Here is a 17382-nt window from a genome sequence, read left to right as displayed (position 1 = left end):
CTCACATGTGTCATGGTCCTATGATGGTAAAGTCATGTGTTGACATTGTGGAACAATGCCACTGATAGCAAATGATTTCCATAAATGTCTTCTAGCTTCTGTTTGAGTTCTCTCGAACAATCATTAACTTGCCCATTCTAATCAACTTGAAATATAGGCCAGAGGTGTTTTACAAATGTGGTAAAAGAAAACATCAACATACTGTTATCATATTCTGATGTCATGACTTTCTTTGGCATATGGTGTGCAAAACATCATGACATTTAGTCCTTTAATAAAATAAAATAAAAATATTAAATATTTTAGGTTTAGGGAAAAGACATTTCATCCCTTATGTTTTGTGACACATTTACAAAAATCATAACTTAGCCAGGTTGAACTACAAACCGAAAAAAATAACATTTGTTGAAAACATTTACGCAACAAAATATTAACACACTGACATTTAAAAAAACATTCATATAAAACATAAATTGCTTTAATAAAGAGTTCAGCAGTGCCTTTGTGCCGGTCATTTATAAAGCTTTGGCTTTGTCCTGATCCATGTATTTGTGGTAAACAACACCAAGAGTGGTGAAGAAATTTCCCATGAACAAAACAAGGAAAGTAGAGGCGCACATGAGAACCTACGAAGAAAAAGAAAATATTTCAAATACAAATTATTTCAACATAACCATAATTTTTTTTAAATAAATTTATATATATATATATATATATATATATATATATATATATATATATATATATATATATATATATATTTTTTTTTGCAGGAACACTAAATTAGCCACCAAGAAGAAAGCACCTGTCATTTACTAGTAGTACACCAAATGCATTTAATGTAATACAATAATAAGGACAATTATTTCCAGTATTTCCATTTCCATGTATCAAAAAGAAGCAGAAAAAAAGGTAATAAAATGGAATACATCTCCATGGAATGTTCATGAAATTGCTAAATGTGGAAAAATTTAATAAATGTTGGGGGACATATGTTTTCAATAAGGCATAGGTTACAGTGAAATCCACAGTGACTATCAATAAATAAGGATTTGGTAGCTTTCCTTATGTCCACAGTCCCAGACCAGGCAAGTCCTGTCAGCAAAACTGAGCAAATATGGGGCATATGGTGGCACAAGGGTGGCCATGAGGTGAAACAGACCTTATTAATGCTTTTGGATTAAAGCAATATACACACCTTGAATAGTAAATATAATGTATGGATCTTTATTTTACTCTTTTATTTAGCTAATACGTGTTAGCACATGATGTAAACTATTTTGAAAAACTGACCTGCCACTCTTTCCATTCTGGATGCTGGGCCATTTGGAAGAGCGTAATTCCATTATAAAGCTGGAAAAACTGTATATACATAATAAGACGGTTAGAGCCACAGCATAATAACAATAGAATTACATCAGAACTTGTCATCATTTTACGTCAGTATTAAACAAACTCTTCTTTTGTCTGGTACTGTCATTCAGGTACAGGTAAATATAATGGTTACATCATCTCAAACTATGTTACAGCTTTAAACTGACATATTGCCCTCTGTGCCACCAGAAGAAGTCTTTACCACGATGATTACATAGCCATAAGACAGAAAGTGAGCTATTTTCCCATGCAAGATGATTGCATTTATTGCAAAATAACCCAAGATTAACAAACACAGTATCAAACTTACATGGCCCAAGAAAAGGAAAGGCAGGAGAAAGGTCAGACCCCTCCACATCCAGGACTGAAACCCCTCTGATCATAAAGCACATGTGAAAACATGTGTTAGCGTATAAATCTGCCATAGAATAAGGAAAAAAAGACGAGAAAAGAACACACAACCCACCAACTGTGAGGTCCATGTTGTGTCTTTCTCCAAGAGCTCTAAGTCTATATAAGCAGCCACTCTGGTAATAGTACTGGAGAAACTGAACAAAATCTGAATGGAGAACAAAACAACAAAATTAAATGATTAAATAAGACAATGAATAAATCATTAATACACTGAAAGTGTTACTAATACTGTAAGGCAGCAGTTCTTACTTATATACATGGAGTAGGACAGGAACTGATTTCTGAACATCTGGTAGAGTTCACCATCAGGCCTGTGAGACAAATGAACAGTTCACGTACATCTGATATTCACACATTATCTCTCACTCTTTTTCACACTTGTACTACTGATCCTCAAAAATGACTATGAAGTGTGCTATCCTACTTGAACACATTTCATTTTAAGCATTTAATCAGAATAAATTAATCTGATTAATCTAATACATATTAGAATACTCTTTATTAAAGTGCCAAAGTTTCAAAGATGTAATGCTGTAATATCTCACTGTGTTAAAGAGTTAAGTTGTTCTTACCAGGTCAGCATTACTCCAGAGAGAAATGTTGAGACATAGTGTTGAAACACCCACCAGCCCTTGATCCTGAAACCAAGTATTGAAACTTTACAGTATAGCCTGTAGTACTGCATTAATACATGGCAAGAATTGAGTATTACATACACTGTAAAAAAAAAAAAAAAAAAAGGTTTTCGCAGTGATGCCATATAACAATCACTTTGAGTTCCCCAAAAATCCATCCAGTGAACACTTTTTATAAAAGAGCATTTTAATAGTCTAAAGAACCTTTATCCACTATAAAGACCCTTTTGTGTGAGGACTGTGGAAAGGTTCCATTGATCTTTAAGGCTCTTCATGGAACCATAAATGCCAATAAAAAATCTTTCTTTCTTTCTTTCTTTCTTTCTTTATTTAGTCAACCTTTATCCTTTATTAGAAGGCAATGTTACATTTATTACAGTTAAAAGAACCTTTATTTTTAAGAGTATAATGATATGATTATTCTTACTTGGAGCCGTTATTAATGAGGATGCTCTCTCTTATCGTCAATGTACAATAATACCACACCAACAGGAAGTTGAAAAGTGCGTCTACAACCCTGTAAGAACACAGGGGAGCAAAGACAAATGCATAAATTAATTTGGTTATTTCACATGCATTAGTGAAACATGTAGAATTACATATAGTCAATGATTAAAAAATGGCTGTTGCTACATGATATTAAAAAATTACACTTTTACACTCTCTAGAGCACTATTAGGCTAACCCTCAATTTTTCATATTTAATTGGAATAAACATGTACCTGTAGCTGACCAAAAACCGACAGGTGAATGAGAACAACAAGAGCAGCACAGTCAAGTATAGTTTGAACTTCTCATACTCATCTTTATAGGCAAACCTGTACAATGGAGAAACAGGCAAGAGTCAGACAAATCACATGACGCATGACTCATTAACATGACTGCATTTCATGACACCACATTGTTTAAAGATGATGATCACAAGTTAAGGCTATTGTGGTGTTAGAATTTTTCAGAACATTTGAATCAAATAGGACTGTTCAGAGAACTTACTTGGACTGCTTGTTAAGGAGTGTTACGTTAACATTTCCAAGCACAAGACTGAGGTATAACCTGGAACAAGAACAGAGTTATCATCAGGTGCTTGCAGAATCATTGTATGTGTTTGAACAAGGTAAATTACAAATGCACACACCACTATCAATTATTATTGAAATATATACCACACCTTTAGTCTATAGTCTTTTAAGGTCACTGAATTAGTAACAGGCACATACAGAGCTGTATGACCTGCTTTGAATTGTAAATGCTTTTAATGTGTATTTTTTAATATCTCTTATTTGCATTACTCGTTCTTCTTTGGCAGGAAGGCCTCCATCTCAAAAAAGACGTTAGATCTTTCCTTTATGGAATCTTGGATCTCATCTATTTTATTGACATCTTCTGAACTCGCTACCGCTCTGCATCTATGAAAAAAATGAATGAATATAAGATATAGATCAACAACATTTATTTTTTAACCAAAGCATATATAACACATAACTGACTCCTGCAGGGATTCGTTGAGATCCTTTAACTTTTTCCTCTGCCGTGCAATAGAAGAAGAACAGCTGTCCTGCAGTTTCGAAACCTCCTCCAGCTTTTGTTTGTAAAGTCGATGTGTCTCCTGTGCAACAAATATAGACATTAGAAATGTGCAATTGGTCAAAGACGTGAATATAGCAATATCATGAGGAACAGTCATTTAGATATTTTTGGTGTATTTAAAGTCAAAAAAGTTGGTTTAGGATTAAATTGCTAAGCAGCTAGTGATTAAAGCTGAAGCCTAACTATACAACCAGCTATTCATAGCGATACATCGAAATATTTGTAAAGAAAACAATTATGATGTATATAAAAACATTTAAAGACAGAAGAGTAAGGTCTCATAGTTCAGAGCTGTCCTGCTATCTGATTAGCACTAGAGAAAGAAAGACTCCACACCTGAACTTGTTGATAGTCTTTTTCCAGATCCTCCCATTCTTGTAAACATTCGTTTAAGCCAGTCGGGTTAAATAACATTTCCAGAGAGTGTATTTGATGAAAGGTTCCCAGATAAGAGTGAAGAGAATAACGGTCTGTTCTACCGTTCTCGGAGCGCCTCGCTATCTTTGACACATATCTGTCATCTGAACGCAGCTTCACAACAAGCGTAGCCAATCAGAGACGGACCCCGCGACATAATGAAACGCCCCTCCCTTAATCTGACCAATGAGCGCTTTCAAAACAAGACAGCTACATCAGAGACGCTATAGTCTACTCCAGTGAATCTCAACCTTTTGGCGTACCGGACCCCAGTCCAATTCAGAACCATCCTCAAGGACCCCCAGAACAAAATTGACTCGTATCATTTGTGTCTTTGTGAGGACCAAATGCAGTCAAGTATAATTCAAGTTAGCTGACTTGTCCAGTATTTGGCCATATCATCAGCTATATTGGAATTTTCTTTCATGGGAACATGTCATGTCAAATATACTAAATGTATACAAAAACTCATACTTTATACGGACCCCCTGGCCTTATGTCAAGGACCACTAGGGGTCCACGGACCCCTGGTTGAGAAACACTGGTCTACTCTACTGACTTCCCACAGACGCCAATAGAGCCAAATATACCAACTTTGAATAACCAGAGTTCAGTGTCAATGTTGAAATTGTAGACAGAACCTCTTATTAGGTCATAGGAATAATGGACTGGCAGAAAATTTTAAAAAGGTTTATTAAAATGACAGCATTCTTATTATACACAGTATATGTATAGCAACATATACAGTAAAGTGGAAGAAAATGCAGAGTAGTCGTCGTCCTCCTGTCTTATGACATAACCTGCTATTTTTAGTGGCATATATTATCTCAGACAATTATTTTGATGTCTTAAACACTATTTTAGGTAACAATTTACAATAAGGTTAATTATTTAACTACTTTAATTAACATGAACTAAGCATGAACAATACATCTACAGCATTTGTTGTGCTTGATAACATTAGTTAATGCACTGTGAATTAACATGAACTAACAATGAATTTTCATTAATATTAACAAAGATTAATAAACACTGTAATAAATGTATTGTTCATTGTTAATTCGTGTAAGTTAGTACGTTAACTAACATTAACTAATGGAACCTTATTGTAAAGCGTTAACAAAAAAATCATGTAATATTGTCTTTATTTTTATTATTATTATTTTCATGTAGCACAAATACAACCAGGATCTTATTTAAAGTGATGACATCAAACTGAAACAAATATATAAAAATAAATCAAATACCAATACAACACCCTAATTTGTCAAACGTAATATTACAGAAAATTGTATAATTATTTAACTAAATAAATATTTAATTTCAAAATAAGAAAGACTTCAAATGTAGAACATGCACTTTTTTGAACTCTCCTTTAGTGATGATTCAAATGAATCAGTTGTTTTGAACTGAACCATTATGAACTGTCTGAACGAATTAACTGATTCACTTAAAATTAATCTCCTCTCCACTCTCTGTTAATGATCGGGTATACAATGAGAAAAAGAATGAAAACTTGGTTTTACTCAATCCAATTAAATGTCCCACCAAAAACAACACTAATGATATGGAAGAGAGCAGGAGACAGGACTGACCTGTTCAGTACACTCACCGTTGAGATAGGGTGTGTCACAGAGCACTAGGAAGTCCACTATTGGATAGTCCATCTCTAACACTGTAATGGCTTTGCCATGCATGATGGTTAGGGTTAAACACTGTAATAAATGTATTGTTCATTGTTTGTTCATGTTAGTGAATACATTAACTAACACTAACTAATGAAACCTTATTTGTAAAGTGTTACCCAATTTTGTACATTCTAATATTGTCTAGTGCAGTGGTTCCCAACCCTGGTCCTTGAGGCACCCCAACACTGCACATTTTGCATGTCTCCTTTCTCTGACACTCCAGTTTCAGGTCTTAAGAGTCTCTACTAATGAGCTGATGACCTGAATCAGGTGTGTTTGATTAAGGAGACATGCAAAACGTGCAGTGTTGTTGGGGTGCCTCCAGGACCAGGGTTGGGAACCACTGGTCTAGTGTGTTTACGGGAAGTAGTTTATTTATAGTTTTTTTAAATATAATTTTTAATTAATATATGAATATTAAATAATCTATGATTCTGTATCATCTGTGACTGTAGAAAATCAGTGAATATGAATGTGCACATGATGTTTCTGTTAAATTTTGTTATTGTCAGTATTTGGGTTCAGATATATCTGTCACTCTCTTCCCAAGAGTCTGAAGTTCCCAGTCAGAAAGTTGCTGTACAAATCCTCGATTTGGCCTCATGTTGGCTTTGCACTGCTGAATATGAATCCATGCCTCCTAAAATATTCAGAAATGACAGGTAACAAATATTTTTAAAAAGCATCTGTCCGTAACATCTATGCAAACTGCAAATGCAAAAGTAAAAACATTACCTTTAGTGTGTATTTGAGGTGATGCATAAGATATGCCACTGTTACAGCACTGCATTGGCTTACTCCAAGAGTAGAGAATATCAGAACAGAAGAAGAAGTATTGAGATGTGAACCTGAAATGTTTAAAAGACCCACAATCATAATTGAACATCAGATTTTTTTTCTCTTTGATTTAGTGTTCATCCACTGGACAAAAAAATCTCCTAGTACTTACCAATAAAAACGCACATTCTCTCAAATGAAGCGATCAAATCTGCCTCTGCAGAATCTGCAATTCGGATGTGTAAAACAGTGCAGTTTGCCTTTTTAAACCTAGTTTGCAAAGTTCAGTTCATAGATTAATTTTGGTTTTCAGGCCATGGTAAGAACGGATTTTTTTTAAAAATACTATGATTACATACAATATATGAATATATATGAGATGGTGGGTTTGGCTCACATTAGACTGCATTCATCAGAGACATTGACAAGTGCATTCATCTTCAGATCTTTAAGGATTTGAAGGTTTGTGGCCTGCCTATAATCACCCATGTAAAGTTTGCCTGGCAAGATTTCCACAGGATAGGGATTGAAGCTCTCCACTTCCTATGAATATATGTATTTATGCCCTTACGAAAAATAAGTTTATTCAAGTGTGCTATTAGTATACATCTTTTAAACTAAAAATAGGAAAGTATACATTCAGTCTAATTTGATGTACTTCTCAGAAATATACTTTAAATGACATTTAAGTATACTTGACTTATACTTAGAAAAAGTCTGAATATATTTGAGCTATACTTGTGCTCTGAGAATCCCTGTTTTCATCGTTATACTGTAGGGGGCGCTAGTACACATCTTCTGTACAGAATTTCCAAAAAACACAAGAGAAGAAGAAACCGAAACAACAGATAATTCCGCATGTATTCTAACACGATCATCAGACACAAAACAGCATCAAAACTGTGCAACGTTATGGAATAAAATGTCGACCCATGAAGAGGTAATAATAACTGTCCAGCTTTGGGGTGTTGATCGACTCTATCTACGTTTTGATTATCATTCTGAATCCAATTCATAATCTTTTTTCAGCTTTTTGTTCAAAATCTTGTTTATTTCTTTATTTATAAAACTTACCCACATTCAAGTGTTTAAAAAAAGAATGCATGAAGCTAGAATACATTTTTGTTGTTTACAAGCAGATACCCTGTTCTTTCTTTTGATGTTTTGTATGTTCAGATATTCATATAGCAAAATATATACAAATTAATACCTAAATAAGGACGTAGTAGTATATTTAAAGTATGATGTAAAGTTCACTTAAAGAAAACTTACGAGTATACTTGTAGTATAAAACTACTAAACTAGTAGTTTACTGAGATTATACTTCAAAGTGTACTAAAATGCTACTACAAGTATTTCATTAGTAAACTATCAGTATACCTTTAAGTTCACTTTTAGTATAGTTTCAGTACAAGCTAAAAACATTGATGTAAACTAGTTGTGTACTCAAAGTTTACTATTGCTATACTTAAAGTATATTTAAAAGTATACTTTTATATACTAGAAAGTGGGCCAATTTAGTCCCAAGGAGTATTGAAATAGTACACTTAAGTATACTACTAGTACACTGATATTTGTATACTTACTACATAAAGTATACTTAAAAAATATACCTGAACTTTACTTAAGTATACTTAATAAAATAAACTTGAAGTATACTACTTTTTGGTAAGGGTGATCATTAAATATATTTATAAACAGCAAAAAATGCTTAATTTATGATCTATTTAGAATAATACCCTAATATTGTAAAGAATCTTTTGCATTCTTAGGAAATGGTAGAGTGCAGAAAACTTCTCATAGCCTCCACTAAGAATCTGAACTGGAAATTGGCTTTTTCTATGCTGTCTGCACAGTCTATAGCTGGACCTATAAGAAAAACATACAGTTAGGAGGTTTTCAGAGTTCAAAATGTTAGAAAAGGTAGTGTCTTACCTGAATCTGACAGAGAATGTGTACTACTGTCATAAACAATGATATACCTCATACTTTCAACCTCAACATCCAAGGGCATAATAAACTTCCCATCAGAATCCTTTGAAAAGCAAGAAAAGCCAATGAAAAGTGATGTTTTTATATTCTACAATGTTGCAAAACAGGATATAAAAAACATAAACTTTAGGGGAGGAAAAAAAACATGAAATTGAAACATTTCTGGCAGTAATGATGTGGCTGAAGTTATATGATTCTGCTGCACAGGCATCTGAAAAATAGGATTATTGTTACAATTATACTTTCACTTTCATTTGTGGGTATTTGAATTAGTACAGTAAATGTACAGCCAGGGATTCAGTTCTAAGGAATCACTTCTTAATTCTTACATTACATTCTTACTAATCAGACAAAGATAGTTGCTCTCTGCAAGCCTTGGTAGATGAGTGTATTGATTCAGGATGTTGTACAGTTCTGATGCCTCACAGAGAACCTTTCCAGCCATTAGTTACAGTTTGAGCACATAAAATGTTAATGCTAATGGTTAGGGAGTCGGACTCGTAACCCAAGGTTGCGGGTTCGAGTCTCGTACCGGCAGGGATTGTCGGTGGGGGGTGAATGTACAGTGCTCTCTCCCACCTTCAATACCACGACTGAGGTGCCCTTGAGCAAGGCACCGAACCCCCAACTGCTTCCCGGGCGCCGCAGCAAAAAAAATGGCTGCCCACTGCTCCGGGTGTGTGTTCGCTGCTGTGTATGCACTTTGGATGGGATAAATGCAGAGCACTAATTCCGAGTGTGGGTCACCATACTTGGCCTCACTTCACTTCACTTATTTTACTTGGCGTTTTGAAATATTACTGCTCCGAAATGTTTCTTAAACCAAACTATACTGATTTATTGTTATTGCTTACGCTGAAATAACACGCTCTACTGCTCACTGATGATTGTTTACGCTCCTGCTGCTATGGTAACAGACAAACCGCTGCAGTGATCGACGCAAAGCCTTTCCGTCTTCCTTAACCAATCAAAAGTTAAAACCCGCCCCACCGCGCTTCAGCTGCGCTCCTATTGGAGGGTAAACAATAAGGAACTATTTTCAAAATCAGGCTTACAGCTGTCAGCAGCTGCGGATATGCCTGGATTCAGGGTATGTTGTTACTATTAGCTACTTAAATCAATAAATAATGAATCATTAAACGATGTGTAATTCCTTTCCAGGGCCTCGGCGGTGCCTTTCAGCGGCGGAGGAAGAGAAATGGCAGTAGTCGACGCTGGGCCATAAAGAGCAAGAAGCTACTTGGGACTCCTGCCATACCAACGGCCCCTGTGTGAGCAACTGTATCATTTTTATATCCACAAAAACAATGCCTGTAAATACAGTGCTTTCATAAACACTTACAGTATAGTTTAGGATTGTTGTACCACATATCATGTACCAAGTATATATATACTTTGATATACTAGATATTTACATTTAATCCACAAGACAAAATAATATTTGCTGTAGAAATGTCAGTTATGTAGTATTTAAAAAAAGCATGAACACTTTTTATCCTCATTTTGAAGACTTAAAGGGATTCTTGACCCAAAATGACAATTCTTTCATAATTTACTCACCTTCGTGTTGTTCCAAATCTGTATGACTTTCTTCTGTAAAACAGAAAAGAAGATATTTGAAGAATAATGTTGGTGACCAAACCGTTTTGGTGCCCATTGACATCCATTGTATTATAAACTGAGGCATTTCTCAAAATATGGGTAAACTATCCCTTTAAGACTTTGAAAATAAAAAGGCTTATGAGCTTAACTGTATATCTACTATATATATACTTAACTTTACTTTCTGGTAATGCTTTCACCCAGTCCAGACAACAAAACAAAGGTGGACACTATGGAGGAGACGAGTGTTCAAACCACTAAACAGCTGTCTTCAACACTAAGTATTGGAGCTCTGTTTTCTGCATTTGGAAGTGTTGTGCAAAAATGCGGAAAGACAATTAATCAAGTAAGTTTTTCTTTTTTTTATTAGAGTTGAAAAAAGAAAGAGCTTTCCAATGTTTGACCAGCTTATTTTTTTAGACCTGTTTTGGACTCCTGAATGTCTTCTTTTTCTGGAGAGGCTATTCCGAAAGAGTGGAGTCCCTTCACCTAAAAGTAGAGGAGCTGCAAAGGGAAATAACACTATTGCATTCCACTTTGAAGGTTAGAACATTTCAGCTATACTGAAAAGAATGTTCTTTAATTATTTTCATTTCCATTGCTTGTAAAGTGTATAAAATATTACTTGATAGCTGTATCGAGAAGCCAAGACTGCAGGCGGTCAATGTGAAATGCCTGATGGTGTTCAGCACTCAACACCTCCGCCTGTCTCACTTCCACCTCCACCACCACCACCTCCTCTTCCTCCTCCTCAAATTCTGTTGACACTTGCTGCTCCGAAAGTGGCCTCAATTCCCCTAAAAACGGCTCAAACTACCTCTGTGAAGGTAAAAGTTTATTTTTCAATTCACTTCACTTTGGTTGTTGAGAAGACAAGTTATGAAGGTTTGCACCATTTTAGGTTTTGCACTAATTTTCCTCCTGTCCCCTAATAGGAGAAAAAAAATGGCCCGGTTGCTTTGACTCTTCGAGATCTTCAAGCTGTACGACTAAGAAAAGTGACTGAAGGCCAAAAAACTCAGGCGAGTGACAGATTGTGTCCTCAGCTTTTCCAATGAATCCTGCATTGAGTCGATATTTATGATGGCATATTTGTTCACAGGTGTCTCCAAAGAGAAGATCATCACCACTGGTCACACTTGCAGACTTGCAGAAAGTCAGTTTGCGACGCTCTAATTCTGACCTCCCCTTAAAGTCTAGATCAAGCCTTGGCAGGTGAATTTCGGCATAAATAAATTTATTTATTTTACATTTTACTTTAAAGCAATACATTCACATTCATGCTACATCATTTGTGATCTTCTCTGTAGGACTGTCTGTAGGACACCAACCAAAAATCCCATGAATCTTCGGGTACAGCTTCGAAAAGTCAACTTAATGAGGCAAGATCACTTTTACTTTGTATTGTTGGAATCCGAGCCAAGACATGCCTAAAACTACAGACATCACATCTAGCTAAATACTTCTCATTTGCTGTATTCTTAGGAGTCCTGGTGGCACACCGCTGTTTAACAAAGAGAATGCTGTGATGGATTCAAGCCTGGATCCAAGCATGACCAGAGAGGGTTAGGAAACACGTACCTGGTATGTAAACAGCTTTATCCCAAAACGAATCACAGAATTTATTATTTTAAGGTTCTCTTTGAGACTGCTAGTTTCATTTTATTGAAAGATAATTTTATTTAACAAATAAATCATGAATTTATGGCCTGAAAATAATTTGTCATTCTTTTTCATTCTTTACAGAGTGCTTTTACAAAAGAACTATCACCACTCAAGACTGTCTAAACAAAGATAATTACTGTTTGTTATTGCACATTGTGTTTTGCATGGCCAGTCTTGTGTGTGTCAGTTTGTTTTTTTTTTGCCTTATTTTTATATGTATACTGTGACTCTGCTAATAGCTTTGGTTCTCATACTGTCATGTTACTATAGTGACATGACTGTATTTGATGTTACTTGCTGCTATGTTATTTTATATACTTGTTGCATGTGAAGTGTGCTTATTGCTCCTTTTATATCAGAACCCCCTTTTTAAGAAAAAATGCTAATAACAAATGCAGACTGTATGAAAATTAAATGCACATCAGCGTGTGGTTAATATGGTTAACTGTATAATTAGTAGAACTACATAACTGAACATGCAGTTCAGTGTCACTGTTACTGAATATGACTGTGTATATAGTAGTACTTGATACTGTGTTGAAGTCTGTACAGGGGTGAGACAAGTCAGTTATTGGTCTATAAATTCAATAATCCATTGATAGCTTAGGTGTGGGGTAAAACGTGAAGCACAGATAATAACTAGTCCTGTTATTGTGAGACCCAGGATGTGTTTTTTTCCATGTTATACTCTATGTTTACTGGTGGGCTTGAGGTGTAACACCCAATTAAATGTTACCGTGTCTTAATGTTTTATTGTAAGGGTCTTTTGCAATATTAGGCTAAAACCACTTTTATTTGCATGTAAAAACAATTGCAATGAATAACAAACTTTTAATAAATATTGGATCTACAGAAAATGTGTAAGTGTTTTTTAATTTCCAGTACAAATAAGTGCATTTAGATGAAGACAAAATAAATGTTCGATTTCTGGCTTAGTATTTAATAGTTGGCCTAGTATACATTATTTATATACACTTAAAGTATTTATTAATATATATTCATTATTATTTCTATTTAGCTTTTCATTTTTAGACATTGTAACTACAGCTTAAACTGGCAGCATTTCTAATTTTCCTTTAATATTTTATCTAATAATTGGAATATTTTTTTTTTTACTATTATTTAAATTCTATTATAGTAATCACCAATATTTGGAATTAGCATTTATTCCTATATTTTGTTTTCATCCTAATTTTAGATGCAGTTACTTTGTGCTTTTTTTAAAAAAGTTTTTCTATTTCTATTTAACTTTATGTTTTAGTAATTTTAATATTTCAACCTAATCTTATTTTAGTTTGCTGCTAAGGCAACAATTTAAATCTAATATTCATACTTTATTTTAATGACCGAAAACTTTTTTTTTTTTTTTTTTACAGTTTTAGGTTTGGTGAACAATAACAACACCGCAGACTTATAAGACTATTACTATTTACATATTGCACTTTCCATGCTTTTTGTCCGGACATTAACTTGCAGATTAATGTACCCACCCCGACTCTTCTTTTGTGCTCGCAGAAATGCGTTCATCAAAGCCCCGCCCATTTGTTTCTGTCCAGCAAAAATGGCGGTTCCAATGAATATCAGAGCTCTGTTACAGTCAGAAATAATCGAAGACACCGTGGACAAAGATGAGGGTATTTGCGTATTGGGCATATTTGGGAAAAGCGCAATGCAACCGGGATCAGATAAAGACTCTCTCATAAACACCTTAGCAGATAAACACGTCTTCTCTCTCTTTGGGAGCGACGACACTGACAGTCCGGGTGGGGGAACATCGATTCATGCGTATTATAATCAGGAGAACCGCGTGCTGTATCTCGTATTAACATCTGTTTTTGACAACCGCCAGCTTATTCGCGCGTGCGAGTCATTGACAGCGGGTTTGGGTCATGCAGAAGCGCATGAGTTTTGGAAAGCAGCAGAGAAGGATCACTGTTTGCAGCTGCTGTATCTCTTCTCGCTGTGCCATGTTCTTCTGCTGGTTCATCCCACATGTTCGTTCGACGTCACGTACGATAGAATGTTCCGCGCTTTGGACGCGCTACGGCAGAAAGCACTTCCACTGCTGCGCGCTGCGATTAAAGATTCGCCAGTATCTAAAGAATGGAAGTTAAACTGTCGGCCGTGCCCTCCACGCCTGCTGTTCGTGTTCCAGATGAACGGAGCGCTCAGAGTGGGCTCCTCTGGCACTGGTGGAAATGGGACTGATGGCTCTGGAGGGGATAAACCCAAAAAACACTCCCCTAGAAGGCGACTGCAGCATGCTCTGGAAGATCAGATATATCGGATATTCAGGAAAAGTCGTGTATTGACCAACCAGAGTAGTAATTGTCTCTTTACAGTGCCTGCCAACCAAGCTTTTGTATATGTAGTGCCAGGACCAGATGAGGACCCCATCGGCTCTCTTCTGGGGCACCTGCGGTCCAACTGCGTCCTGCGAGAAAGTGAAGGCAGCACGCCTGTGCCCAGGCAAAGGCGGTACCAACAGATGAGGTACTCTAATAGACAGCCCTCTTTCAATGTGGAAAGCAGTCTTTCCTCAGGAGGGCAGCTGGTGGACTGCACTTTAAAAGAGTTCCTTTGGCAGCACGTCGAACTCGTATTGACCAAGAAAGGTTTTGATGACAGTGTAGGTCGCAATCCGCAGCCATCACACTTCGAGTTGCCTACTTATTCCAAATGGGTGCATGTTGCGCACAGACTTTATCAGGTCATGATAGAGAACAGTGAGGATGACGCAGCCGAGATTTCCCTCAAGGTGCAGGGTCAGCTCAAAGTGCTGGAGGGGTTCCTTGACGCAGATGCGAAGTTCTCGGAAAACAGGTGTCAGAAAGCCTTGCCACTGGCTCACAGTGCGTACCAGTCAAACCTTCCCCATAATTACACCACCACAGTGCACAAGAATCAATTGGCGCAGGCACTGCGAGTGTACAGTCAGCATGCGAGGGGAGTCGCCTTTCAAAGATGTGCCTTACAGCTCCACGAGGATTGCTACAAGTTCTGGAGTAACGGCCATCAGCTCTGCGAGGAGCGCAGCCTTACGGATCAGCACTGCGTGCACAAGTTCCATCTGCTGCCAAAGCCAGGTAAAGATCCATGTTTTAAAAGATCTATACAGATCCATTTTTTTCTGTGTGAAGAGCAATTTTTGTTTCATGGTATATTGACGAAAAATTTACTTCTTTCTAATTACCTCTGTTTTTTCTTCAAATTTCAGGAGAGAAACCAGAAATGGACCACAACCCGCCTATTCTATACCACAATAGCAGGGGTCGCTCTACAAGTTCCTGTAACTGTGGTAGGAAGCAGTCTCCAAGAGAAGATCCATTTGACATCCAGGCTGCCAACTATGACTTCTATCAAGTCAGTAGCTTGAAGGTTTTTTTCCACCATAAATATTCACTACACAAGCTTTAAATCTGTTCTTCGTCATTCTGTCTTTCATTCTCAGATCCTTGAGGAGAAATGCTGTGGAAAGTTGGACAGGATCAATTTCCCAGTGTTCCAAGCCAGCACACCCGACCCTGCTCCTGCCAGTGATGAAGTGCCCAGACCTGGAGAGGTTCCTCCATCAGGGGAAGCTGATCGTCTAAAGGAGAAAGAGACTAGCACTCACACACCTGGAGATAGCACAAGTTTGAGTCTCGCTCTTAGCTTGGGCCAGTCAACTGACAGCCTTGGAACATATGGTGATGGAGCAGAAGGACAAGAGAAGAGGCCAAGCTTGGTGGACAGACAGCCCTCCACAGTGGAGTATCTCCCCGGGATGCTTCATTCTGGATGCCCGAAGGGACTGTTGCCCAAGTTCTCGAGTTGGTCTCTTGTTAAACTCAGTCCAGCTAAGGCCTACAACAGCCTCACTGGTTTAGAGCAACCTGGATTCCTCCCGGGCTCCGCTTTCCTCTTACCCTGGGATGTTGTCATTCGGAGCCGATCAGAGGAAGATGTAGGATCGCTTGAGCCTCTGGACGGAGGACCAGCCTCCTGGCCAGCACCGAATAAAGCATCCGCTGGAAAGCGAGGCAGTGCTGGAGGAATCGGACGAGGGCGTAGACGGGATGATGTAGCTCGTGCTTTTGTTGGTTTTGAGTATGAGGACAGCAGAGGGCGCCGCTTCTTTAGTTCTGGCCCTGATAAAGTAGTCAAAGTGCTTGGGCAAGGCGGACCAAAGGAACCTGCAACCAGATGCTTGAATTCTGATATGCCTTTATACATTCCCTCTCCAGCTCAAGGACGAGGGATCAAGCCACACTATGCTCAGCTGGCTCGTCTTTTTGTCGTCGTCCCTGATGCTCCTCTTGAGATTGTTCTAAATCCACAGGTATAATATGTTAAAAAGTGCAACATCAGTAAATTTTAATCGCAAACTGAAGTATTCACAATGATTGCTACCCACATTTTCTCCATTAAAGTATACTGTTCTGTGCTTTTCTTCTATGTTAGGTCCAGCCAGGTCCCCCTCCCTGTCCTATCTTCCATCCGGAGCAGCCTGAGGTGGTGCTGCCCCCTGATGGACTCTGGGTGCTACGCTTCCCTTATGCCTACGTGACAGATCGTGGACCATGCTACCCTCCAAAGGAGAACCAGCCACTGGCCAACTTCAGGGTGCTGAGAGGCATTCTGCGTGCCAACACGACTAGTTCAACTCCACAGTAACAAAAAACACTCTGCACTTAAAAGCACTGTTGTGATATCTGTAGGACAAGGACATTAAGCATCATTTTGGTGTCACCATGCTTCTTTTCATTTTCTGTGGCGGTTCTTTTTTTAATCCAAATTCTAGAAAAAATTGTGGCTGTAAATACAAGCAATCAAATTAAGGAATGTTGTGCTTATGGTAAATAAATACCTGCATTGAGAAAAACTGACAGTGAAAAATGTCATTATTAAACTATAATATTTTAAACTGAATTAACTTTTTAAATGTTTTAAATGTGTATCCAAAATAGTGTCCACTCTGGATTTTCTGTTTGCTGTTGACTTTTTGAGGTTGATGTTATAAATTATTTTACCTGAGTCAAATTAAATTAAATCTCATAAAATGCTTAAACACTTGTTCATTAGAAAGAATGTAAAAATATCAATCTATTATTGTCGAGGTTTTAGATATCAGTCTATTACGGTTTCTATTATGGTTTTTACATAAAATAGCTCGTAAAAACGACACAGAGAGGCGCTATTTGGTTATCTGCTCTGTCTAAAGTAATTATGAATTGGTACATCTTTGACAT

The 17382-nt window shown here is 37.1% G+C and overlaps 4 protein-coding genes across 5 annotated transcripts; 2 read left to right on the top strand and 2 right to left on the bottom strand.

The window, feature by feature from the left end:
* Positions 1-462: 462 nt before the first annotated feature.
* Positions 463-4535, bottom strand: LOC107579123 (transmembrane protein 120A-like). Its single transcript, XM_016264991.1, has 12 exons — positions 4347-4535; positions 3911-4029; positions 3713-3829; positions 3417-3476; positions 3146-3241; positions 2851-2940; positions 2361-2426; positions 2038-2099; positions 1841-1933; positions 1685-1749; positions 1294-1362; positions 463-626 (listed from the first exon to the last, which is right to left on the bottom strand). Exons 1-12 carry the CDS (start codon positions 4422-4424, stop codon positions 516-518), a joined length of 1026 nt encoding a protein of 341 aa, XP_016120477.1. The 5' UTR covers positions 4425-4535; the 3' UTR covers positions 463-515.
* A 2061-nt stretch (positions 4536-6596) lies between these two features.
* On the bottom strand, positions 6597-9329 carry LOC107579110 (serine/threonine/tyrosine-interacting-like protein 1). The gene is given in 9 exon segments (XM_016264983.1): positions 6597-6755; positions 6851-6963; positions 7065-7162; positions 7290-7435; positions 8632-8726; positions 8729-8761; positions 8828-8927; positions 9043-9095; positions 9227-9329. Coding segments are annotated over 9 exon segments (873 nt in total). The 3' UTR covers positions 6597-6623.
* Positions 9330-9908: 579 nt separating this feature from the next.
* On the top strand, positions 9909-12997 carry LOC107579091 (proline-rich protein 11-like). 2 transcript variants are annotated; one of them, XM_016264967.1, is made up of 10 exons: positions 9909-9974; positions 10046-10155; positions 10691-10832; positions 10907-11029; positions 11119-11313; positions 11422-11508; positions 11589-11701; positions 11797-11868; positions 11972-12070; positions 12233-12997. In XM_016264967.1, the coding sequence occupies exons 1-9, from the start codon at positions 9960-9962 to the stop codon at positions 12054-12056; spliced, it is 942 nt and encodes a 313-aa protein (XP_016120453.1). In that variant the 5' UTR covers positions 9909-9959; the 3' UTR covers positions 12057-12070; positions 12233-12997. The 2 variants fall into 2 exon arrangements, with proteins under 2 accessions (XP_016120453.1, XP_016120460.1); XM_016264974.1 differs by lacking the exon at positions 9909-9974 and adding an exon at positions 10489-10585 and having other exon boundaries at positions 10078-10155.
* Positions 12998-13669: 672 nt separating this feature from the next.
* LOC107577889 (protein SMG8-like) lies at positions 13670-17057 on the top strand. Its single transcript, XM_016263918.1, has 4 exons — positions 13670-15237; positions 15369-15514; positions 15603-16472; positions 16595-17057. The coding sequence occupies exons 1-4, from the start codon at positions 13713-13715 to the stop codon at positions 16805-16807; spliced, it is 2754 nt and encodes a 917-aa protein (XP_016119404.1). The 5' UTR covers positions 13670-13712; the 3' UTR covers positions 16808-17057.
* Positions 17058-17382: the final 325 nt, after the last annotated feature.

Source organism: Sinocyclocheilus grahami, unplaced genomic scaffold (assembly GCF_001515645.1).
Source record: "Sinocyclocheilus grahami isolate Dianchi unplaced genomic scaffold, SAMN03320097.WGS_v1.1 scaffold32.1, whole genome shotgun sequence".
Taxonomy (NCBI): Eukaryota; Metazoa; Chordata; class Actinopteri; order Cypriniformes; family Cyprinidae; genus Sinocyclocheilus; species Sinocyclocheilus grahami.
The sequence above is the reverse complement of the archived record's forward strand: the minus strand, read 5'-3'. Positions and strand labels throughout refer to the sequence as shown.